Source organism: Dermochelys coriacea, chromosome 13, assembly GCF_009764565.3.
Source record: "Dermochelys coriacea isolate rDerCor1 chromosome 13, rDerCor1.pri.v4, whole genome shotgun sequence".
In the NCBI taxonomy this organism is placed as follows: Eukaryota; Metazoa; Chordata; order Testudines; family Dermochelyidae; genus Dermochelys; species Dermochelys coriacea.
This window is the reverse complement of record NC_050080.1, coordinates 1,917,528-1,943,691: the sequence shown is the minus strand read 5'-3', so window position 1 is coordinate 1,943,691 and position 26,164 is coordinate 1,917,528. Positions and strand designations below refer to the sequence as shown.

General features: G+C 43.7%; 1 protein-coding gene across 1 annotated transcript in view; it reads left to right on the top strand.

Moving 5' to 3' along the window:
* The first annotated feature begins 4,476 nt into the window (after positions 1 to 4,476).
* Positions 4,477 to 26,164, top strand: part of EFCAB8 (EF-hand calcium binding domain 8) — a 41,438-nt gene continuing 19,750 nt past the window's right edge. Inside the window, exons 1-11 of the mRNA XM_043495811.1 lie at positions 4,477 to 5,682; positions 9,132 to 9,189; positions 10,304 to 10,478; positions 11,586 to 11,704; positions 11,928 to 12,031; positions 13,358 to 13,538; positions 14,483 to 14,588; positions 14,877 to 14,961; positions 16,495 to 16,616; positions 19,994 to 20,067; positions 22,458 to 22,588. Coding sequence (XP_043351746.1) covers positions 5,603 to 5,682; positions 9,132 to 9,189; positions 10,304 to 10,478; positions 11,586 to 11,704; positions 11,928 to 12,031; positions 13,358 to 13,538; positions 14,483 to 14,588; positions 14,877 to 14,961; positions 16,495 to 16,616; positions 19,994 to 20,067; positions 22,458 to 22,588 — 1,235 coding nt within the window. The 5' untranslated portion in view covers positions 4,477 to 5,602. The remainder of the gene's footprint in view (positions 5,683 to 9,131; positions 9,190 to 10,303; positions 10,479 to 11,585; positions 11,705 to 11,927; positions 12,032 to 13,357; positions 13,539 to 14,482; positions 14,589 to 14,876; positions 14,962 to 16,494; positions 16,617 to 19,993; positions 20,068 to 22,457; positions 22,589 to 26,164) is intronic.

Below are 26,164 nucleotides of genomic sequence, written 5' to 3'. Positions count from 1 at the left end.
TCCCCCTACTGTGCTTACTAAGATGTGGCTATATCTCAGAGGGTTTGAGGATGAGCTGGGAATTGTTTGTACAGTGCTCTGACTGGATCTACGCAAGTCTTAAGAACCCAGTGTAAAGAAGAAAAATGGCACTATGCATTGCTCTATGAATTTCTGAGCTTAGTAATGAAAATTCTGTAGCTATTCCTATCATTGGTGTAAACAGCTCATCTACACTTGTGCAATTAAGAAAATAACTTAGCCTGTTGTGCAGGGAACTCTTAAACTAGAGTCAAATTGCTTCTACAGCACTGAAGGCATAATGTGTAAGTACTGAAGTCTTCTAATACTGCCCACACATGGTCTGCAATACATCTACTCTGGCAGTATGGGGCTCTTCAACAGATGCCTGCCATGTGGATTATAGTCTTGTGATACGGAACAGAGGATGACAGCCGCCCACCTAGGCATTGTGAGAGAAACTCCTACTGCATTTCGGTTAAAAGAGGGTGCCATTCCCTTTTTTTTGGAAATTGCTTGACTTTCCAGAGCAGCTTCATTACATTGGTACAAAAGATGGCAGCAAACTGGTGTGGGTTCCAGAGCAGCATAGCTTAGATGTGATGCTTTAAGCTTAGAATTGCCAGGTATAAAATCATGCCTGAGGGTTTTTTTTTTTTTTTTTCCTTCTCCTTCTCCTTTTGTTGCTTTTTCTTACAAGTTGGGTGGTATAATTGATTCAAAAATTTTCTCAGAGTTCCATCTTTGAAAGATAACTTAATTTTTTCCCTTTGCAGATCATCTTTGGGTTTTGATGTATGAAGATTCAAAAACTTTAAATAAATAAAAACCTGAGCTCTTATCCAGATAAATTATGTGTTGGTGGAGGATCCCTAATGGCCTCTGTGCATTCTTTTGCTTATCTCCCTTCCCTGGTTATAGGACTCTTCTCAGGATTAGTGCAGTGTCTGTGTCTTCTTCTCCCTGTGTTATGGTGGAAGAGCTTTATGAAAGAGGGTGGTCTAGCAACACCTCTTGCTCATTAACAATTCCTGTAAAGTTAGGATGGGAGTTAGGATTGGTGCTTGCGGGCCCACGATTGGATTCTGCAGCCACTTGTTTTATTAGGTGGGGATAGTTTCTGCCATCTGTAATGATGGAATAGAAGGTTCTCTGCTTCCTTTACTATGATGACGTATTCCTATGAAAAGCGTTTGCTGTTATTAGATGGGTTCAGAGCACACTTTGTCCACCTGACATTCTAGCTTTCTTTTTATGGGCTTCATTGCCTGATTCTCAATGGTGAACTTTGGTGATTTTCCTGCCCTGAGAGGGGGAAGCTTGATGTTAGTGGTCATCTGGTAATCCTACTGTTCTGTTAGCTTCTTAGCCCCTTGGTCTCACAAATGGGCAGTTTTTTCCTTCCTAGTGTGTCTTGAAAACTTAGGATAAAACATTTTCACAGACCAGTCTGCTTTAGTGGTTCATTCATAAGAATGGTCTGTGAAAATGTTTTATCCTAAGTTTTCAAGACACACAGTATGGCCAATGGTTCATGTAGCCTAGTATCTTGTCTTCTGACAGTGGTTGGTGCCAGATGCTTCACAGGGAATGAACAGAACATGGACATTCAATCAAGCGATCCATCCCGTCACCCAGTCCCAGCTTCTGGCAAACGGAGGCTAAGGACACCATCCCTGCCCAGCCCGGCTAATAGCCATTGATGGACCTATCCTCCTTGAATTCATCAGTTCTTTATTGAACCCTGTTATAGTCTTGGCCTTCACAATATCTTCTGGCAAAGCGTTTCACAGGTTGACTGTGTGGTATGTGAAGAAATACTTCCTTTTGTTTGTTTTTTTTAAACCTGCTGCCTATTAATTTGATTTGGTGACCCCTAGTTCTTGTGTTGAGAGTGAGTAAATAACACTTATTTACTTTCTACACACCAGTCATGATTTTATTAGACCTCAATCATATCCCCCCCTTAGTCGTTTCTTTTCCAAGCTGAAAAGTCCCAGTCTTATTAATCTCCCCTCATACGGAAGCTGTTCCATACCCCTAATAATTTTTGTTGCCCTTTACTGAACCTTTTCCAATTCCAATACATCTGCACGCTGTATTCAAGAGGTGGGCATACCATGGATTTATATAGAGGCAATATGAGCTTTTCTGTCTTATTATCTATTCCTTTCTTAACGATGCCCAACTTCCATTTGCTTTTTTGACTGCTGCTCCACACTGAGTGGATGTTTTTAGAGAACTATCCACAATGACTCCAAGATCTTTCTTGAGTGGTAACAGCTAATTTAGATCCTGTCATTTTGTATGTATAGTTGAGATTGTTTTCCAACATATGTTCTCTGCACATATCAACATTGAATTTCATCTGCCGTTTTGTTGCCAAGTCGCCCAGTTTTGTGAGATCCCTATGTAACTCTTTTTGCAGTCAGCAACTACTCAAGATAGTAGTTTTGTATCCTCTGTAAACTTTGCCACCTTACTCTTTACCTCCTTTCCCGTATCATTTATGAATATGTTGAACAGTATATTCTCCAGATGGGATGGGTGAAGACCTTGATATTTGGTGTTGGAGCTGGAGAATGGGATATGTGTGATATCCTAAATAGCAATACCTACCAAAAATTGGAGAGAACCTGGGTAAAACTTATAGCTTTTATATTAGACAAGGGAATGGGAGGTTTAAAACTCATTTTGGAAACCCCTGCTTTACTCAACTAGCTGAATTAATAGTTGGAATTAAAAAATAATTTGTGAAAAGGATGTGGATGTTGAATCTTTATCTGGAGCCTAAGAACTTCCAGGTTTCAGAGTAGCAGCCGTGTTAGTCTGTATTCGCAAAAAGAAAAGGAGTACTTGTGGCACCTTAGAGACTAACAAATTTATTAGAGCATAAGCTTTCGTGAGCTACAGCTCACTTCATCGGATGCATTTGGTGGAAAAAACAGGAGAGATTTTTATATATACACACACACACACACACACACACACACACACACACACACACACACACACACACACACACACACACACACACACACACACACACAGAGAACATGAAACAATGGGTTTATCATACACACTGTAAGGAGAGTGATCACTTAAGATAAGCCATCACCAGCAGCAGGGGGGGGAAAGGAGGAAAACCTTTCATGGTGACAAGCAAGGTAGGCTAATTCCAGCAGTTAACAAGAATATCAGAGGAACAGTGGGGGGGGGGGTGGGAGGCAGAAATACCATGGGGAAATAGTTTTACTTTGTGTAATGACTCATCCATTCCCAGTCTCTATTCAAGCCTAAGTTAATTGTATCCAGTTTGCAAATTAATTCCAATTCAGCAGTCTCTAGTTGGAGTCTGTTTTTGAAGCTTTTTTTGTTGAAGTATAGCCACCCTCAGGTCTGTAATTGAGTGACCGGAGAGATTGAAGTGTTCTCCAACTGGTTTTTGAATGTTATAATTCTTGACGTCTGATTTGTGTCCATTCATTCTTTTACGTAGAGACTGTCCAGTTTGGCCAATGTACATGGCAGAGGGGCATTGCTGGCACATGATGGCATATATCACATGGGTAGATGCGCAGGTGAACGAGCCTCTGATAGTGTGGCTGATGTGATTAGGTCCTATGATGGTATCCCCTGAATAGATATGTGGACAGAGTTGGCAACGGGCTTTGTTGCAAGGATAGGTTCCTGAGTTAGTGGTTCTGTTGTGTGGTTGCTGGTGAGTATTTGCTTCAGGTTGGGGGGCTGTCTATAAGCAAGGACTGGTCTGTCTCCCAAGATCTGTGAGAGTGATGGGTCGTCCTTCAGGATAGGTTGTAGATCCTGGATGATGCGTTGGAGAGGTTTTAGTTGGGGGCTGAAGGTGATGGCTAGTGGCGTTCTGTTGTTTTCTTTGTTGGGCCTGTCCTGTAGTAGGTGACTTCTGGGTACTCTTCTGGCTCTGTCAATCTGTTTCTTCACTTCAGCAGGTGGGTATTGTAGTTGTAAGAATGCTTGATAGAGATCTTGTAGGTGTTTGTCTCTGTCTGAGGGGTTGGAGCAAATGCGGTTATATCGTAGCGCTTGGCTGTAGACAATGGATCGTGTGGTATGATCTGGATGAAAGCTAGAGGCATGTAGGTAGGAGTAGCGGTCAGTAGGTTTCCGATATAGGGTGTTGTTTATGTGACAATCGCTTATTAGCACCGTAGTGTCCAGGAAGTGGATCTCTTGTGTGGACTGGTCCAGGCTGAGGTTGATGGTGGGATGGAAATTGTTGAAATCATGGTGGAATTCCTCAAGAGCTTCTTTTCCATGGGTCCAGATGATGAAGATGTCATCAATGTAGCGCAAGTAGAGTAGGGGCATTAAGGGACGAGAGCTGAGGAAGCGTTGTTCTAAGTCAGCCCTAAAAATGTTGGCATACTTCCAGTGCACAAGTTGGTGTTGTCTGAGAGGGGCTTCAACCCAAACGGGTATAAAGCTAAATTTGACTTTCCTGATATCACTAAAGTGATGGGAAAAAAACATTTGTTTAAGGTTGAAGCAGCCACCTTATTCTACATCATATAGAAGTAAAATATTGGCACAAACCCATTCTTTGCCTGCAGGCCATAGAGACGTGATCTGGAAGACAGTGGTGTTTGTCAGATGACATGCTTGTCTCTTTAAAGCAAATTTTTCTTAGTAAGCTTGGCTAGCTTTCAAACAGCAGCCTTTTAAAAATCTGTGGTGACCTGTCAGGAAATGTAGAAAACAGGAACTGAGGGTGCTTTTTCTGCGGTCTGCAAGAAATTTCAGCAAGGCCCTGGAAGAGTGATGTCCTTTTGCAAAGTAGCTTCATAAACTGGTTGCCTCTTAATCTTCCAGGATCTCTCTGAATCTACTGCTGTTCCAATGGGAGCTAAAAGAACAGTAAAGCTTCCTGCATAAAATAATGTGGGATTGCATTAACATAAGTCTCAACATAACCTCAACTTCATGATTCAATATTTTATATCAAATAAGCAGTAGGTTCGCCTAAAATGGAGGGACAATTGAGGTGAGATCAGCTCAAAACAATCTAAATACAAACCTCATTTCTGCTTGGCTTTCTCTCAATCATGCAGTCACTGGGAGGTGAGGGGCTGCTTTAATGACCAAGACCAATGGGAGTCCTGACTGTGGATCCATTGCAGAGACTGCTCTCCTAGTAGCCCTTAAAAAGGGCAGGAAAAGGAAAGGATCTCTAGCCATAAATCCCTGGAAATGGCCTCTGCTATGTTCCTCTCTTGTGTTCTATGGATCCTTTGTAGAGCTCCTGCCTCAAGTCATCTCTGGTGCATACATGTACATGTATTGCTCCTTATGTTGCAATTGAAAAAGGAATTCCCTCTCCCCATCCAGTTGCTTTGAGGGAGAGAGATAGAAGTGGTCTGCTCCGTGGCTTCTTGGCATGGAGACCTCCACCCAACCTTTCTATAAGGAAGAGAACCCCTTCCACCAGAGACTGGGGAAAGCAATCTGCCTGGTGTTCTGTGGATGATGTCACAAATCCAGAGCTGACATCATAGTTGAGTTTGCTGAGGGCCTTGGGCTAGAAGTCCCCAGTGGTTACACAGCAGGAGCAGGAACTGGGAGAATGTCTACTTCTGAGAAGTTGAGCAGCTTTTTGATGGGTTCAGAGACTCATAGGATCAGTATTCATCCCTCTGTGGCATGGTGAGTGATGAAAGACAGGACACCCAAGGACCTTTGCTTCTCAAAATACCTAGTTAATTTATTGCTTCTTCTCTGAGCCACCCTCCAGTATAGTAAACCCTTCTCTTAATCCATTCTGCCTCCTTGCTAGGATGATGTAGTAAATTAATGTATAAGTGCACTGAAATTCTCCCCTAATTACCCCATCTGTAAAACGGGAATAAAAATGTCTCTCTCTTCTTGGGGCATTGTAAGGGTTAATTCAAACTTGTAAAACACTAAGGGCGTGCACATGCAGCTCCCATTGACTTTAGCTGGATTTTCTGCATCTGTCTGAAAATCAGGCCTTACATTACTTCAATTCAAGGTCAAAGTCAGGGATCTCAAACTCAAATCACTATGAGGACCACTACACTGGAATTCGCAAAAAGAAAAGGAGTACTTGTGGCACCTTAGAGACTAACAAATTTATTTGAGCATAAGCTTTCATGAGCTACAGCTCACTTCATCGGATGCATTTGGTGGAAAATACAGTGGGGAGATTTATATACTCACACAGAGAACATGAAACAATGGGTTTTATCATACACACTGTAAGGAGAGCTAACTAAAAGAAGGTTGAGGGGAGATATGATTGCTCTCTATAAATATATCAGAGGGATAAATACAGGAGAGGGAGAGGAATTATTTCAGCTCAGCACCAATGTGGACACAGGAACAAATGGGTATAAACTGGCCACCAGGAAGTTTAGACTTGAAATTAGACGAAGGTTTCTCACCATCAGAGGAATGAAGTTTTGGAATAGCCTTCCAAGGGAAGCACTGGGGGCAAAAGATCTATCTGGTTTTAAGATTCTACTTGATAAGTTTATGGAGGAGATGGTATGATGGGATAATGGGATTTTGGTAAGTAATTGATCTTTAAATATTCAGGGTAAATAGGCCTAATCCCCTGAGATGGGATATTAGATGGATGGGATCTGAGTTACCCAGGAAAGAATTTTCTGTAGTATCTGGCTGGTGAAACTTGCCCATATGCTCAGGGTTTAGCTGATTGCCATATTTGGGGTCGGGAAGGAATTTTCCTCCAGGGCAGATTGGAGAGGCCCTGGAGGTTTTTCGCCTTCTTCTGTAGCATGGGGCATGGTTGACTTGAGGGAGGCTTCCCTGCTCCTTGAAGTCTTTAAACCATGATTGAAGGACTTCAATAACTCAGACATAGGTGAGGTTTTTCATAGGAATGGGTGGGTGAGATTCTGTGGCCTGCGCTGTGCAGGAGGTCGGACTAGATGATCAGAATGGTCCCTTCTGACCTTAGTATCTATGAATCTATGAGAGTGATCACTTAAGATGAGCTATTAGCAGCAGGAAGGGGCGGGGAGGAGGAAAACCTTTTATGGTGATAATCAAGGTAGGCCATTTCCAGCAGTTAACAAGAACGTCTGAGGAACAGTGGGGGGTGAGGTGGGAGGGAGAAATAACATGGGGAAATAGTTTTACTTTGTGTAATGACCCATCCATTCCCAGTCTCTATTCAAGCCTAAATTAATTGTATCCAGTTTGCAAATTAATTCCAATTCAGTAGTCTCTCGTTGGAGTCTGTTTTTGAAGCTTTTCTGTTGAAGGATAGCCACCCTCAGGTCTGTAATTGAGTGACCGGAGAGATTGAAGTGTTCTCCGACTGGTTTTTGAATGTTATAATTCTTGACATCTGATTTGTGTCCATTTATTCTTTTATGTAGAGACTGTCCAGTTTGACCAATGTACATGGCAGAGGGGCATGGCTGGCACATAATGGCATATATCACATTGGTAGATGTTCAGGGGAACGAGCCTCTGATAGTGTGGCTGATGTGATTAGGCCCTATGATGGTGTCCCCTGAATAGATATGTGGACAGAGTTGTCAACGGGCTTTGTTGCAAGGATAGGTTCCGGGGTTGGTGGTTCTGTTGTGTGGTGTGTGGTTGCAGGTGAGTATTTGCTTCAGATTGGGGGGCTGTCTGCAAGCAAGGACTGGCCTGTCTCCCAAGATCTGTGAGAGTGATGGGTCATCCTTCAGGATAGGTTGTAGATCCTTGATGATGCGTTGGAGAGGTTTTAGTTGGGGGCTGAAGGTGATGGCTAGTGGCGTTCTGTTGTTTTCTTTGTTGGGCCTGTCCTGTAGTAGGTGACTTCTGGGTACTCTTCTGGCTCTGTCAATCTGTTTCTTCACTTCAGCAGGTGGGTATTGTAGTTGTAAGAATGCTTGATAGAGATCTTGTAGGTGTTTGTCTCTGTCTGAGGGGTTGGAGCAAATGCGGTTATATCCTAGAGCTTGGCTGTAGACAATGGATCGTATGGTGTGATCTTGATGAAAGCCAGAGGCATGTAGGTAGGACTAGCGGCCAGTTGGTTTCCGATATAGGGTGGTGTTTATGTTAAGAATTAGGGGCCACCAAATGAAATTAATGGGCAGCAGGTTTAAAACAAATAAAAGGAAGTTCTGCACACAGTCAACTTGTGGAACTCCTTGCCTGAGGAGGTTGTGAAGGCTAGGACTATAACAGGGTTTAAAAGAAAACTGGATAAATTCATAGAGGTTAAGTCCATTAATGGCTATTAGCCAGGATGGGTAAAGAATGGTGTCCCCAGCCTCTGTTTGTTAGAGGGTGGAGATGGATGGCAGGAAAGAGATCATTTGATCATTGTCTGTTAGGTTCACTCCCTGTGGGGTACCTGGCATTGGCCACTGTTGGCAGACAGGATACTGGGCTGGATGGACCTTTGGTCTGACCCAGTATGGCCGTTCTTATGTACATTGGCCTGAGGGCCGCATCGGTTACACCTTTTCATATAAAGATACAAAAGCCGCCTCCTCTACCCACAGCCCTGCCCCCACTCCACCCCTTTACTGAGGCCCCACCCAATCCCTTCCCCAAATCTCTGCCCCGTCCTGCCTCTTCTCCACCTCGTCCCCTGAGCATGTGGCTTCCCCCCTCCTCCCTCCTGGAAAGCGCTGCCAAACAGCTGTTTGGTGGTGGGAATTGCCTGGAGGTAGGCAGAGGAGCGGGGACGTGGCGTGCTGGCGTGGGGGGGGGGCTGTGGGTGAGGGGAGTTTGGCAGCTGCAGGAAATAACTCCGGGGGGGCGGGGCGGGGTGGGGAGCTTGGCGGGCTGCAGCAAATAACTGTAGGGCAAGTGTTTGAGACCCCGGTCAAGCTGCTCTCATGATCAAACCCTTCCATAGCTACCAGGATGTGAGTTCAGGATTACATAGCTCTGCAGTAAGAACTATGGACAACGTAGTACCTAAGGCAGTGTAGAGAGGGCTGTGTCCCACTTCAGGTTACGTTAATTTATACTGAAATTACTGTAATACAAATATTACCTGAAAAGCCATTTTAAGGGTTGAAAGACAGCCTTATTAATGATTACAATCTTTCCCACCCCCAAAGCAAATACAGCTACATTTTATCTGTTTAAAATTTCAGGACAGGCAACGATTCTGAAGATGAAGGAAGCCTTAAACAGCATCAAATGGGGCAAAAGGTAAATGAGCAGTAATGGTATTGATGGACACAGTGTTATGTGAAAAAGGGCTGTTGTCAAGTGTTCCTAAAATGCAAATGGAGCAGAATTGATGTGGTGGTCTTATTTTCTTAACTGTACACACCAATATTTTGGAAGGCTGAATGATATCCTTGCTTCTCTCAAGTGCAGTATTTCATGTCCCGTTTAATATCTGCATCCAGCTATATTTTTTTCCCTCATATTTAAATGACTTTAAGAACTGCTGGTTATGTGTTTATTTTTTAAAGCAAGCTTTAAGGGTTATATCTTTACCTTAAGGTATCAGATGGGGAAGGAAAATATTTTGTTTTAAAGTTGAAACTTATCATAGTGTTTCCTGCTTTGAAACCACAATGTGCCCAGTTCATCCTAGATTTGGGGCTAAACTCTGTGCAGTCGCTGAGCGAGTGCAGGGAATGTTGGCTTTATGCTCATCTTGCTCCTTTCCTATCCTGGACCAGTGAGGGGCCAGTTCAGCTCGCAGCACAGATTGAAACAGCCTGAGTGCTGTGCTGATTTGCACCCAGCTGCCTGTGACAAATGGGCCCAGGTAGCAGCTGGGAATAGACAGAGCTTAGCCATGCCAGCTTGTTTCTGGTATTGCCTTTGCCTTGTGCCAGGGCCTTCTGCAGAGGATGACAGAGAGCTAGCTATGCCAGCTGTATCCCAGCCAACGAAGCCCTCTATGTAAAGGTAATTGCTTGGTGGCAGCTATAAATTGGGTCCTGTATTTCTTAAGTGATTTAAAATTAATGATATTGTAGTAATGCAGTGGGGCTTAAGTGACAGTTGTGGTGCACAAGACCTTGTGTGGGGTCTCTACACTGTCATGGATTTACTCCTGTTGAAGTTCGTGGGGCTACTATCAATAGTGAGGACTACTTCCATGAACAAGAGTTTAGAGAACGGGACCTTCAGTTTCTAAGGTCTTTGGCGCAGGCGCCATTTCTCTTGCTTATCTGTATATCCTCTTATAAGATGCTTACTGGCCTCCTGCTCTTGCCCCATTTCTGTAAGACCTGAGTAAAGGGGGCTATCTTTGGTGGAATAAAAACTCTGCACATGCTATTCTTGATCCCAACTGTTTTTTCAGTTCACTGGACTTCTGAGGAAATCTGTCTCGAGCTGCTCATCTCCCAAACAAATACTGAGGTTCCCAGAATCCACCGATATCTCCCGTGCCCAGCAAGTTGAGGACCAGATCAATTATGAGCATTTGCAAAAATTGGAGCAATCATTCCGGGAAGCGGATTTAGACAAGGGTGGAGGTGATGATGCAGCATTTCCCAAAGCATTTCAGTTTCTAGATAACTGCTCTTTTGGTCACTTTTTTAGTTTCATAGCTGTCTCTGTTGCTGTTAAGAAGCATGCAGTCTACACAACAGCATCCACCAGATTAGCCCCTTCAAGCTTCATCCGTTACTTTGGACCTGCTTTTTCCACTGAAGAGGTTTCCAGCTTACCTCTCTCAGCGAGTCTATGTCGCCCATTCTTTGTGATAGCATTGGGCTTCTATATGGTGAAGCAGACTCAGATTTCCTCTTCCTCAGATGCTAGATGTAGGTTTCTGTCCCATAGTCCTAGAGTACAGAAGTCAGGCTTAATATTCAGGAAACCAAGCCACATACTGTACCCAGCCACCCCCAGCAGGATGATTTTTCTGCAGTGGTAAAGTGTAAGTTTCAGAGGGATTATTTTAACAGCAGACACAATAGGATACTAGTGAAAATAGAGCAGTCTGGAAAATTTCAATTGAAATGAAAATTAGATGAAAACAGAAAAGCATTTTCTCTTATTTTCCTCCTATTTTATAACCTGTTCGCCATGAAAATCTGTAAGCTGCCTCACTTCCTTCTTTAGGCACTGGACCAAGGTTTGTAGGCAATAAAACTTGTGCTAACGCTTTCTCGGGGCAAGAGCATTGGGGCAACGCTTTCTCGGGGCAACGCTCCATGTTGTGAGTCAGACACACTCTAGGAAAATCTTAGTTAGGGGCCCCTGTTCAAAAATCTGTTTGCCCAGGATCAGACTTTCAAAGTTCTGCACTCATTTGGTGCTTACCAGTGTGCACAACTACGGCAGATGTGCGTTCAGATTTGGAAATTACATATGTAAACAACTAATATTTATAAGCATTTGCACACCGATATATTACTTACACAGTTGCAATAAATTGTATAAGCAAATTAGATACCCAACTGCGTGTGTTTTTTGTATGCACAAAATATCGAGAAATCTGCCCCCATTGTTTTTTTTGGGGGAATTACTTTTGATACTTAATTTCCATTTTGTTGTGCTCTGTTCAGTCTATTTTTTCAATAGACATAATTATTTGGAAAAGTTTAGGGCTGAATATACTGTGCTTATTCTCCCAGGGCTGGATATTAAGGAGTTCCGCAAGGCAATGAAGAAGATAATGGACAATATTACTGAAGAAGATATTGATATCATATTTATGAAAATTGACACTGATTGTGATGGCTCCGTAGGCTGGGTAATACTGTGCTCTAATCAAAGAGAATGGTGGTTATGTAGCAGTTGCTAAAATTTCCTGATTTTTATTTACCTTGGTTTAATGTTGGGGGAAGGCAGAGTTTCCTGCTATTTCTGTTATCTTTGCCATAGTTCTTGATGCATTTGTCAGCACCATAGAACTTGAGATAATTAATGCTGCTCTCCTTTTTATACTATGCTGATGAAATTGTTCTCTCTCACAGGAAGAATATCTGAACTATATATTGCGAGAATACAGAGGAAAGGATGACATGCTGAAAAGCAAATCTCCTCTGCTTTTTCAGACCCCCATGAAAATCATTCCAGTGTAAGCTCTTAACCATTACTGTCTGAGGAGGAGTGATCCACATTAAAGCCGCTTGTATTTGTCTTCCAGTTTAGTGTGTTCTTGTGACATCACAGCTGCAAAAAATGTCTTTTTTTAAAATCATTTAACAGCAAATGACAAACATGTGCATCTTCCCATATGAAATTGGCTTAATAAACTAGCCTCTAATCATTTAAGGAACAACCTCTGTGAAAGATAATTGTCTAGGTGAAATGGCTGCTTGAGATGAATTCCCGTCAGTATTTAATCAGTCTCAGTAGCATATTGTGAGTATAACTAGGGACACAGTAGATTCTTGCTGTTATAGCAACAAACCAGAGCATGAGAAACGACAATATTCTTTTCTCTGGGGGTCACTTGAAAGTGAGGTGTTGCCTCTTTCTCAGACCTGCCAGTGTGATGCCACTTGGGGTTGGTGCTATGATGAAGAACAGAGAGCGAGTGTGGCGAAATATGGCTAACTTCTCTTGCACACTTGCTTCTGACTCTGTTTTGTTTAAACTCAGATCCTCTCCAACCCAGCCAAAACTCTCCCCCCAGTCATGCATCTCTTTTCCTTCCTACCTGGATAGAGCCTGGCAGTAGATGAGCTTTGCAGCATGAACTGAAGTTTAGCGACTAGGGAAGCATGCTCCAGAACCGTGGAGACTCTGGGCTGGCTTCAGTTTCTAGGGTGTTAAATAAAGGGACAGGTGGGTCTTTTGTTGTCCAGGCCTCACAGAAATGGGTGTGCTATAAATGCTTCAGTCCTAGTGTCTCTTTTGATCTTAAACCTATGATCATCTAGTCTGTCCTGTGTAATGCAGGGTTTTTTAAGCTGCACCCAAAGGCTCAGCCCATCTGCACTAACAATTTGTTTCCAGCTTGAAAAAAACATCCCACGTGATGTGTCCGGGTTTCAATTTATTTCCACACATGCCAGTCCCTCCAACAGGTATTTTTTTCTCTATATGCTGTAATGTATCTTTGTGCTAAGGGGTTGGAGACGTTGCAGTGTGAACACCAGTAAACTTATAACCTGATAGTGTGAAAATCTCCTTCCCACTCCTACCACTTTGCCTTGTGTCTCTCTCCCTGTGTGAGGCTGAGACTGACTTAACTTGCATCAAAAGCTCCTCAGCTCAGGGGCCTGAGTTTCAAATTTCTGCTAAGTGCTGAGTGCCCATTAGGCTGTATAAAGTCATCACCTTTCAGTTCTTTTGTTCCCACCTGCTCCATTCCTGCCCTCTTACAGGCCTACGTTACCCTTCTGCTTCCTGACCATTCTGCTCCATTTCTCCTATCTCACTCCTTTCCCTTGCTCAGGATCCAAGGCCAGGAAATCATCAAGGTGCAGTTTTTCCCAAACCAGGGCCAGGCAATGGACAGGAATGAAAAGGCCAAGAAAAGTAGTGGTTGGAATCTGTCAGGGCGATTCCTGACGGTCAGCCGGGATGGAATCTTACTCTACTGGAGTGACACGTTCAAACTGCTCCGCACTGTCCAGGTACATGGCTCATTAACCTGATCAAAGTGAAGGGCTAGATTCTCTCTAATCTACATAATGCAGGGCTCTCAACCTTTCCCAGACCATGACACCTTCCCATTTAGCCATCTAGAATGAGGTGGATGTGGCCTCCCTAGGGATCTCAACCCATGCCCTCATGGAGCTTGTATTCACAGTGCAGGTGTCTCCTTTGCATATGTAGTGCTCGTTCTGCATGTGCGACATCCCATTGCCATGAGTGGCGATTCCACAAGTGTGGATGCACCACAGAGCCCCCCACTGCAGATGAGAGACCCACAACATGGATCGGAGGGGAGAGTTTTGCCCATTGTATGAAGTATTTCTAAATCACCAAATCACTTTAATAAGTGGCAAGGCAGTGCTCTGCTACACTGGACGCAGAGGGTGAGGTCAAAGCCTTCTCTTCTGGATTGCCAGCACTCACAAAAACCCTAATATTGAGGGAGTATAAGGGGGAAATGAACCATTTCTCATGGAAGGAATATTGTGCACTAATTTCCCTGGAGAATCTCTTTAAACAAAAGCACCTGTTCTCAGCTCAAGTTTTGATCTATCTGCTAAGTTTTCTCCTCTTATAAACTAAACATAAGATAATGAATGAGAGATGAGCACTATAGGACAAGATCAATTAGACCCTTGAATCACTTCATCTTTCTACCATTTCAGCAGTACAACTCTTCCTATTTAAAAATAAGTGCTGGTTTGGGGCTCTCATTCAGGGTGCAAAATACCAGAGCTGCTGCTAACTTAGGGGGAAATTCTCCTCAGGTCAGACAGCGAGCCCAAGTCCTATGCACTGCTTACAGTCTGTTTAAGCCCATAGACTGATGCATGGTAGCGCTTGATTACGTGAGCTTTGAGTGGGATTTGCAACTACTTTGGGGTTACTTGAGTTTTCAATGTATGTTTCCACTTCTATGTAGCTTGACCAGTCTGGACGACGGCTCAGTCAGCAGATGTGGGTCACTGACATGATGTGTCTGTCTAATATCAACCTGTTGGCGATAGCATCTACTGATCAGATTATTGGTAAATAGAGACAAATCATTCCCTACTGTGAAGATCTGCACCACTGACATTAACGGAAGCCTTGCCATTGACGGCAGTGAGCATGAGGTCCTGCTCTGTATGGCTGTAGCAGTGTCAGTCAGTTGCAGTACCTGTTCAGCAACAGGCATGTTTGCATGGCAGAATGTCTAAATAAACACAAATGCATGTGATAGGTTCAAAAGGTCTATCTTTGCATGAACACCAAACATCAAGATGTTGATGCTAATTTTGAGATTCGTGGGATTTCTCTTTTTTTCTGTTACACAGAATTCTTTGATATCAGTGGCAACAAATGTGACAGGCTCTTTTCCCTCATTGAGCTTGACAGCTGTGTTACGGCCTTGGATTACTGGTAGGTTACCTGCTTCTCCGAAATGGCTGTTATCAATTTTAAAATAGATATCTTGCATCACAGACCATGGCTCCTCTGCTGTGCGGGGTGCAGGAGAAATGAGTAACTGTCTGTTGTAATGAACTGGGGGATGTTCATGTGCACAGATACTGTCTACTGTATGGAGAGAGAACTGCTCACTGAATCACAGCCCCTGTACTGGATAACACTTAAAGGCCATGGATCTGTTCTCTTTGGAGTAGAAGAGATCTGAATTCTATGTCTACTGCTGCTGTGAAGCTTTGAGTGGCCACTGTATATATTGTAGAGACAATGGCAAGTTGTGAGATGCCGCAGATTTGTCACCTACATTCTCTTTCTTTAAATAGTGAGACTCCTCCTTTTCTGTTTTCTTACTAAATAGTGTAGTGACAGGAGTTCAGGGATGTTCAACCCTATTCTTTTGTTTTTTACACATACCTTTTTCAACTGCTCATGAATCTTTTTAAAAACAAGAATGTGTTTTTCAAGGGCCATATGTTTTATGTGGCTCCTCCAATAGGCCTGACACTTCTATGTCCCTCAATGACTTCCTAGAGGACTTTTATCTCAATGTCACTGTCTCTGGTATACTGCTTGTGGTGTCACGTACGTCAAGGGGACAGTGAATATCATGGACAGAGAATTATTCTTGAATGTTTCTCTTTCAGTTGTACATGAGACTTCAATGAGCATTGGAATCTACCAAAAGCATAGCCAAATGGGAAATATATTGAATCCTCCCCCTTCACCATATTTAGGTTGCCTGGCAGTAGTGTTCTCACTGGATAATTGCTGGAGTCTGGTTTAGGATCCTTAAAACTTTGTCAAGGGGGCTGAGTTTGGGATGGTCACTTTTATTAATTCAAATTCATGCTTATAATAAATAAGTACTGTTGTATCTGAATTGCAGCTGTGTATAATGGAGCAACATTTCAGCTTTCAGATACTACCTAGAAAAAGGTTTCAGAGTAGCAACCGTGTTAGTCTGTACTCGCAAAAAAGAAAAGGAGTACTTGTGGCACCTTAGAGACTAACAAATTTGTTTGAGCATAAGCTTTCGTGAGCTACAGCTCAGGAGCTGTAGCTCACGAAAGCTTACGCTCAAATAAATTTGTTAGTCTCTAAGGTGCCACAAGTACTCCTTTTCTTTTTTACCTAGAAAAAAAGTCAGCCAATCTGAAAAAAGCTGCTTCCAGAGAGACGACAGGCCTTGCTTCCTACATCTGTCTTGTGCCCAGTGCATGGCTATGGTACTAGGTGTTTGCTTTCCAAAGATGAGTTCTCAAATAGGCTCTCCAGGTCCTGCCTATGCATGCTTAGATTGGCACTTAGGTGCATAAGACTACATGTGCCTGTGAGCCAATCGGAGCACAAATGTTCAGTTAAGCTGGCCCTGTTTGAAAACTGGGTTTTCTATTTGTGATCCTCATTAGTGTTCTAGTTTAATACTTGCCTGAAGTGGCAATGTACATGGGGGTCTGATCTGTTTTCTTTCCTTTCTCTCTGAGTCAGGACAGATGGGTACAAAGGAGTGTTTTGTATTGGCGATGTGAAAGGAAACATTCTGATCTTCTCCTCGCTGGACGTTCTCTCAAATGGGATCTTCAATGTCCATCACTATATAACTAAACCAGGTACAGATACTTTATAGCTATGCTTGGACCATCACATGTTCTCTTGTCTGGTATACTAGAGAGATGAGCCAGGACTGAGGATTTATCTGAATTGCACTTCCTGGAGGAAGAGCAAGTGTTACCCATTTTACAAACACAGAGGTGTTATGAGACTGACTTTGAGATTTTATTGACTTCAGAGAGCTGCCAGGTGCTTCACCCCTCTGAAAATGGCACCCTTCATGACTTGTCCAAAATCACACAGGGTCGGGGTAGTATCCAGGAATCCTGGCCCTCAGGTCTCTGCTTGCTCCTTAACCATCCTGATTCCCTAAGCAGGGCTAGATCCAAAGTACCTTGGTTTTGGTTTTGAAAAAACAAACTCTGTTGCAGGTTTTGCAAAACCAGAATCATCCCTGTTCCTCAGTGTCTGTGTCCTGATGCACCTTTTTTTTCTAATCTCTAAGTAAATTGTAAAAAGAAAAGGAGTACTTGTGGCACCTTAGAGACTAACAAATTTATTAGAGCATAAGCATAAGCTTTCGTGAGCTACAGCTCACTTCATCGGATGCATCCGATGAAGTGAGCTGTAGCTCACGAAAGCTTATGCTCTAATAAATTTGTTAGTCTCTAAGGTGCCACAAGTACTCCTTTTCTTTTTGCGAATACAGACTAACACGGCTGCTACTCTGAAACCTAAGTAAATTGTGTATGATTACTGTTAAGATTATAGAACTGGAAGGGACCTCAACAAGTCATCTAGTTCAGTCCCCTGCACTCATGGCAGGACTAAGTATTATCTAGAGCAACCTTAACAGCTGTTTTGTCTACCTGCTCTTAAAAATCCACAATGATGGAGATTCCACAACCTCCCTAGGCAATTTATTCCAGTGCTTAACCACCCTGACGGTTAGGAAGTTTTCCTAATGTCCAACCTAAACCTCCGTTGCTGCAATTTAAGCCCATTGCTTCTTGTCCTATCCTCAGAGATTAAGAAAAATATTTTTCTCCCTACTCCTTGTAACAACATTTTATGTACTTGAGAACTGTTATCATGTCCCCTTTCAGTCTTCTCTTTTCCAGACTAAACAAACCCAGTGTTTTCAATCTTCCCTTATAGGTTGTTTTCTAGGCCTTGAATCATTTTTGTCGCTCTTCTCTGGATTCTCTCCAATTTGTCCACATGCTTCCTGAAATGTGGTACCCAGAACTGGACACAATACTCCAGTTGAGGTCTAATCAGCGCAGAGTAAAGCAGAAGAATTACTTCTTGTGTCTTGCTTACAACACTCCTGCTAACACATCCCAGAATGATGTTCTCGTTTTTTTGCAACAGCGTTACACTGTTGACTCATATTTAGCTTGTGGTCCACTATGACTCCCAGATCCCTTTCCGCAGTACTCCTTCCTAGGCAGTCATTTCCCATTTTGTATGTGTGCAACTGATTGTTCCTTCCGAAGTGGAGTACTTTGCATTTGTCCTTATTGACTCTCATCCTATTTACTTCAGACCATTTCTCCAGTTTGTCCAGATCATTTTGAATTTTAATTCTGTCCTTCAAAGCACTTGCAACCCCTCCCAGCTTGGTATCGTCTGCAAAGTTTATAAGTGTACTCTGTATGCCATTATCGAAATCATTGATGAAGATACTGAACAGAACCGGACCCAGAACTGATCCCTGTGGGATCCCACTGGTTATGCCCTTCCATCATGACTGTGAACCATTGATAACTACTCTCTGGGAATGGTTTTCCAACCAGTTTTGCTCCCACCTTATAGTAGCTCCATCTAGGTTGCATTTCCCTAGTTTGTTTATGAGAAGGTCATGTGAGACAGTATCAAAAGCTTTACTAAAGTCAAGATATACCACATCTACCCCTTCTCCACTATCCACAAGGCTTGTTACCCTGCCAAAGAAACCTATCAGGTTGGTTTGACACGATTTGTTTTTGAAAAATCCATGCTGTCACTCATCACCTTTTTCTCTTCCGATGTTTGCAAATTGATTACTTGCTTATTTGCTCCATTATCTTTCCGGGTATAGAAGTTAAGCTGACTGGTCTGTAATTCCCCAGGTTGTCCTTATTTCCCTTTTTATAGATGAGCACTATATTTGCCCTTTTCAAGTTTTCTGGAATGTCTCCCGTCTTCCATGACTTTTCAAAGATAATTGCTAATGGCTCAGATATCTCATCAGTCAGCTCCTGGGGTATTCTAGTTGCATTTCATCAGGCCCTGGGGACTTGAAGACATCTAATTTGTCTAAGTAATTTTTAACTTATTCTTTCCCTATTTTAGCCTCTTCTGATCCTACCTCATTTTCACTGGTATTCAGTATGTTAAGCGTCCAGTTACTACCAGCCTTCTTGGTGAAAACCGAAACGAAGTCATTAAGCATCTCTGCCATTTCCACATTCTCTGTTGTTATTTCACTCCCCTCGTTAAGTAACAGGCCTACCCTGTCCTTGGTCTTCCTCTTGCTTCTAATATATTTCTGGAATGTTTTCTTGTTACCCTTTGTCTCTGGCTAGTTTGATCTCATTTTGTGCCTTGGCCTTCCTAATTTTGTCCCTACATGCTTGTTTTATTTATTTTTATTTATCCTTTGTAATTTGACCTAGTTTCATTTTTTGTTAGACTCTCTTTTGAGTTTTAGATCATTTGAAGATCTCCTGGTTAAGCCAGGGTAGTCTCTTGCCATACTTCCATGACCCATCCTCCTTCCCCACTACTACGGAGGCCATTTACACTTGGATTCTGCAGTGGGAAAGGAACTGAGGGGCAGTTGGGCCTGCTCCACCCTTAAGCCTTTGGTAAGGGAGTATGAGGACACTTAAGGCACATGTGGCCCCAGTGAATGCTGCTGGCTAAAAGGCTGATCTCCAGCGCATGGGCATATGCGCTCCAAGAGCGGAATGTACTAGACTACTCATCTCAGAGGGCCAGTAACATAAGTAACTTTTTTCTTTTTTGTCCATCTTTGTTTGAAACACAAGTGGGGCCAAATTGGAATCATTTCTCTGAACATCTGTGAACTTTGAGGGGTTGGATAAAATGTGACCTGGAGCCAAATCCTCATCTTTTAGCCCATAACCTGTTTGAATGCCTTTGCTAATATTTCTCCTAAGCATGGATTGTAGCTAACATTTTAAAGCTTTTAGTGCCATGCTTGTGTCTTGACATTTAAGGTGGATCTATGAAAATACCACGTAATCCTTCCAGGCATTAATGAATGTCCCTTGTGACTAGCTATGCTATACACCATATATTCTAGGTTACGCATGGGGTTTAGGCTACTATTATTGCCTTCGGTGCACTTCAGCACAATTAAAATAACTTCTGTTGAGAAATGTGGCAGGTGTTGGGTCAGGATTAATATATGGCTTTTCTCCATCAGGTGTCTTAGCCAGAATTCCTGTGCGTCTTCTCCTGAAAGGAAAGCCCAGCCTATACAGAAATTTCCGAGTGCCTGTGAGTTTCTCTGTCTAAAGTTACATTTTGGGACAAACCCCACTCCTACTTAGATTCCTGTTGCTCCCCTATCCCGAAGAAAGTTGGGGAAAGTTGATATTTATTAAATTGCAAACTAAAAAACTTAAAAGCCATTATGTACAATGGCTATCAGAATCGTCTCTTTCCCACAGCCTCTGTATGTTGTTCACCTTCGTAATCTGTAAATTCTTCGGGGCAGAGGCTTCATCTTCCTGTTTGTGTGCAGCATCTGGCACACTGGGGTTTCTGGGTGCTGCCATGATCAAATATTATTAATAATAGGTCTGTGGGATGCCCATTGCTCTCATTCCTTCCATCTTCTTATGTAAAAAGGGAAAGTGCTTTACTGCTGATGCTCGTAGACCAGGAACTCTGGCCTTTCAGGGTATGTCTACTCTGAGTAGCAGCCCACAATGGTGAGTCTCAGAGCACAGGTCTACAGAGTCAGGCTTGCAAGGTTTTCCCTATAGCATTAAAAATGGTTGTATAAATATTGCAGCTTGGGCTGGAGCTCAGACTCTGAAGCCTAAGGAAGGGGGTGGACTTCAGAGCCAGAGCCTGAACTCCTACACAGCTATTTTTAGTGCTATAATGCAAGTTTTGTGAGTCTGAATCTGTAAAGCAGAGTTCTGGGACCTGCTGCCGCTCACTGTGCGGAGTGGAGTATGGGCTGCAGAGTGCCACGAGGGGCTGCACTCTTTACACATCCTGAAGGTTGGCTCTGCAAACCAAAATGACTTATACCTGGGTCGTTTTGTATCATTCCATTAGCCAGCCATTCACGATCTTGCAGCTCAGCAAGTGGCCAATTCAGACCATTCTGGATGGCTGTGGGGGGGTTGCGGGTCTCTCCCTGTCAGTCGCTGTAATATTCCTAGAGCGGCTAGGTTTGGGGTGGAATTAGCCAACAGTTAATAGGCCCTGGCCTTCAGTCCAGGCTGGGCAGCAGTTGGGTCTGGTAGCCCCAACATTCAGCCAGAGCGGGGCAGCACATAGTTAATGGGTCGGGCAGGGTGGTGGCACATCGCTAGGCCTGGCATCTTCTGTCAGGACGGCGCCGTAATCAGTTAAAGGGCTCTGGGCATGCTGTCGGGCAGAGCAACTCGGTAGTCTAGGGAAAGATTAGCTCTCTGATGGGAGAGTCAGGAAAAACGTCTGGCGTCCTAGCTCGGGTGGGTGTCTGTCCAATGCAGGCCTCTTGGCCTAAAGGTGTGGAGGCTGCCACCCCTGACGGTAGGGTGGTGGGGGTAGAGGGATGCAGGCCCACCCACTGCACTGCATCCCAGCCCAAGGCCCTAACCGTGGTCCGCCACTGGGTCAGCAGGAGAATCTGTCCACAACACGTGGACCAGCTTGCAGTCAGTCACACAGCTGAACACTACACAGCCTCCCTGGGCTCCTTCCTACACTCCCAGTTGGGGGGTACCTGGGTTCTGGGGTGAGCATTTGCCTCGCTGGGGTAGACAGCTAGTGGCAGCCCCAACAGCTCCTCAGTGCCCCCTTTGTCTGGCAGCTCCAGCAGCAACTCCAGGTCTCTGGAAGTATAGCAGCCAGGCTCCAGCAGTGGGCAGAGGGAGAGATGTCCTGCTCCTCTGACAGCCACGAGTGACCCGGTTCTGCCCACCAAGGGGCGATAGTGGGTCTCTCTGCGTCAATCAGAGGGGGAGACCACGTCCCTTCGCTACAATGGCTAATGCACATTCAAAGCACCACCTCTTCCTGGATCCCAGAAGAGCCTTGTCTATAAGAATCCTTTTGGTCTGAACCCTCTCAATCCCCATGTCCAAGTTATAACCGTCTTCACATTTCTTGATGTACATAATGAACCATCTCCTCTTAATTCAAAACTGCACTCATCCAATCAAATACCATGCCCTTCCCTTTTCGGGGTTCTGCTGTGTGTGTCACCCTAATGACAGGTTTCAGATTAGCAGCCGTGTTAGTCTGTATTTGCAAAAATAAAGGAGTACTTGTGGCACCTTAGAGACTAACAAATTTATTTGAGCATAAGCTTTCGTGAGCTGAAGTGAGCTGTAGCTCACAAAAGCTTATGCTCAAATAAATTAGTTAGTCTCTAAGGTGCCACAAGTCCTCCTTTATTTTTGTCACCCTAATGTTTCTCTTCTCCCTCTTCTGCCTCTGCTCCTTGTTCCACTTTTCCTGTATTTATGGTTCCTCATCTTCACATCTCACTGTTTTTCGCTGGAGTTTTTCCGTCTTCTTCAAACTGTACGTGAACCCTGGAATGTCTGAATGGGAGTGGCACTGTTGAGCCCCCACTGACGATTGTAATGATGCAGAATGAGCTCCCTGTGCTCTTGTTTATGACCTGCAGTGTCATTAAGCAAAGTCTTTCCTCTGTCTTCCAGGGTCTCCACGGGGACTGGTGCCACCAGATAAGATTCATTCCTCAGCTCAATCTTGTTGCCTCCTGCTCAGCAGCTGATAAGAGAGCTATGGTGCTTACTTCACTTCCACTACATATCATGGGTAAACCCCAGTAAGACAGGTCTCTTTGTCTGTTCTGTAAATTATCCATCATGCAATGGTAGCAGGCAACGTTACAGTTCTCTTAAAATTCCATTTCCTCCAGGAAAACCCTGTTGGGACTCAACTTTCAGGCAGGGCTGAGGAAACCTAAATTACAGAATGTGGGTAAAGTCCCATAACTGAGACTACTCAGTGGCCTGTAAATAGATGAAGTTTCCAACAGACTTCAGGCTGTAAGTACAGTCATTTCTGGGGCCTCTAGGCAGTGGGAAAATTGCTGGCTATGGAATAGTTTCCTGAGGAAAATTTCAGAGAAGATGGGAAGACACTGCTCCAACTCTAATATGTTGTCTATATTTTAGAGAGATGGGCCTGACCTGAGAAGTCTAACCTAGATGCAAATGTCCCCAGAGCTGATGGGCTGAAGGGTTTGGTTTGATCTGTCACAGAGCAAAGGTCTAGCTGGGAAGTTCCAATTTTGGTCCAAACTTCCCTAGCATTTGGGAGGTTTTGGATCTAAAATTTTGGTTGGGTTGGACTTCTTTCTAGTGTCCTGTAAACCTCAAGTGCTGTCCTCCACAGGAAAAGTGAACAAACAAATGGAAGTCTCTTAGATTTTTTTCTTTTTAGCTAAAAAGAAATTATTATTAGATTTGCTGAAGTGGAATTAAGCAAAATGCAGCCGCAGTGATGTCTGACTTCCTGGTTTTTCCCTCTTTCCGTCTTCAAGAGGCGAGGCAAGGTGAAGTGGGCTTCAGTGTAGTGAAGCTTGGGAACAGTCCTCTGGTCTGTTTTCTGGGGGTGGATGCCCGTCCTGCTGTTGCTGCTCCTGGTCTGTTGGGTCCAAGCCTGCAGTGCTTGTTTGTACGCAGTGGTGTTGAATCCGAGTGTTGCCAGAGCTGAGCTGCCAGTGGGGAGCAGCCCAAGTAGAACTCTCAGTGTTGTGAGGAGGAGGAGGTGGGATTAGGGCAGGCCCATTTATTGAAGGTAAATTGGATGGAGCTGGGCAGCAAAATTCTGATCCAAAGTTCAGCTCACCCCAAAGTTAACATCAGAGATGGGGAGGGGAGTTTGTATCCAAGGTTTCCAGGCCTATCGCTAATTAAAATGTTTCAGGGATTGGATCTAGAGTAGTACACATCCGGCAGGACAAGTACAGGGTGAAGACCATGTTTCTGAAAATGTTTAAGGAAGGGGAAGATGAGGTTGTCTTGAATACATTGCTAGTGTTCACAAGCTGTATACACTGTGTACCCCAGCTGCCATTCACCTCCCTCGTTTCTCTCTACCCTTCATTCCTTCCTCTGATTATTCTCTTTGCAGCCTTAGCTCATCTCCCTTTTCCTTTAATCCCCTTCCCTCCCCTTCCGCTTTCTGTATCCCCCTCTCTCCTCCTTCTTTGTCTTTTCTTCCTCAATCCTTTCTGCTTCTTTCATTCCTTCTTTCCCAGCCCTTTTCATCTCTGTATTCTGTCCCTGTCCTTCTCTGCTTTTGAGGTGCATTAGGGCTGGCAGCAATCCATCGCCTCCTGAAAGCTAATGGGGTGCAGCAGAAAGCCCCCTAGTTAGCTAGCATCCTGGCAACAGGCCAAATACATATTTCAGCAGCTGGCTCACTGTAAATTGTGCAGATAGCAGCCAATGGTTTGGATCCACAATTTTACTCCCTCTGCAATTTTCCCTGGCCCCTGGTAATCACCATTTTCTCTCACCTTTCACAATACATGCAACAATTTGCTCTACTAGAGCAGCACCCTGTCCAGACTTTATTTCATTCCTTCTCAGAAATCAATTCCTCTGACAACGGTGGCTATTGCTCTTGAAAAGGCTCAATTATGTGTTGGCCTGGAAATCGCAGGCCTCTGCATCTGCAATCTGTCCAAATGATCATGGAATAACAAAAGATGTGAATGCTAAATAACCACCTCCAGGAGTCGAGTTTAAACTCTCAATTGCATGCTGCTGACACCTCGGTGTTGAAACTCATCTCTCTTTGGAGCCTCTGGAGAGAGTAATGCCAAGTCTTCTGTTGATAATTCATATAATTTAACAATCTCTTTGTTTGGTTGTGGTGCTCTTACTGTAGAAATATGTTCCTCTAGTGACAGATGGGTTTAAAGGAAAGGATTCCAGTGATTTGTGAATGTAAAGATGGTGTGTGCGGGACTACATTGGGTTTGTCTGCATTTAATACTAAACAAACTTGCTTTATTAATGGATTTGTCTGCAGTTCTGATGTTTGTGCATCCTTAAATCCAGAGACATTGTCCCATGCTGTATCTGTATGTTGGGTAATTTCTGAAGAGGTGTGTGTGTGTCTGTGTCTGTGTCTGTCTGTCTGTCTCTCTCTCTCTTGCTTAATTCAAGAAAATCTGGATTAATGCTAAAATAGCTCTTTCAGAATTTCATGACCCCGGTTGCGGTGTGGCAGATTTACCAGCAGGTGGTGCTACGGGACTTTCCTTTACCTGCGAAGAGAGAATTACTGGTTTTGTTCCTTTATGTAGATGAGAGCTGTGTGAGCAATTCCCACTGAACAGTTTATTTGGCAGCTTTAGCCTGGATCATTGCAGCATTTTTATTATGCTATTTGTATTGAAGTTTTGTGTGAAAAAATTCCAGCCTGCGGATCACTTGCTAACTGCTCATTATCCCTTGAGTATTCATAAATAGGTATTTAAGTTGTGCTGCTGGTTAACTAAATTTCATGGTATTGTTTTGGTTCCTTGGCAGGGTGGCCTAACTCTTATGAGTTCTGATCCAGCTTCCTTTCAAACAGTAGCTTGGTTAGTGATTGAACGGACCTTGGGTCATATGGCAGGCTTAGAATTTGCTCTGTGTCCATTTGTATTACAAATCTTTACTCGTGTGTGTTCATGATGAGGGGATAAAAAAGACACAGTCAGAGATTCTATTTAAAAGTCATCTAATTGTTTGCAAGTGGTTTTTCTCTTGTGAAGACCGATTTCTTCATTTCTAATGGTCTCCACTTGTGAGCTAGCTATTGGGGTTACTGCTCCAATGCAGCTGAGCCTTTTGCTCTGCACCAATCCCATTTTTATGATTTGCACCCTTGTGCTCCCCCCCACAACTCATTATTTTTAACCGGTGCTGCTTTTGCTTTTAGAAGTGGGTTATGTACCTTGAAATGGGTTGGTGGAAGCCACGGAATTGACAGCTGTCAGTGGGGTGAATTGTCCCCTCTGGGGTCCAATTATCATCTGAGACAGAGCTCCAAGGACACAAAATAATAGAACAGCACACTGCCCAGATCTTTATTTCATTTCCTTCTCAGAGAACAATCCCTCTGGCAATAGGTGAGCTGAAGCTTCTTTGCAGGTGTTTTCTCTTTGAGTGTCGGGTGTTATTCTTCTGTTATGACCCCCGGCTCTCCGATAATAAATCACTGAATAGTTCCAGCCGGGGCCTTGTCCTGCTCCTGACTATTGTACTACCCATAAGAATGGGTTCGGGGATGGTTGTGTTCAGCTCCTTCCTTACAGGCTGCTCCATTTCTTCTTTTTATATGAATGCTGTTGCATTTCCTCTTTGCCAGCCACCAAGGAGCATATTCTCTGTGATCCTGC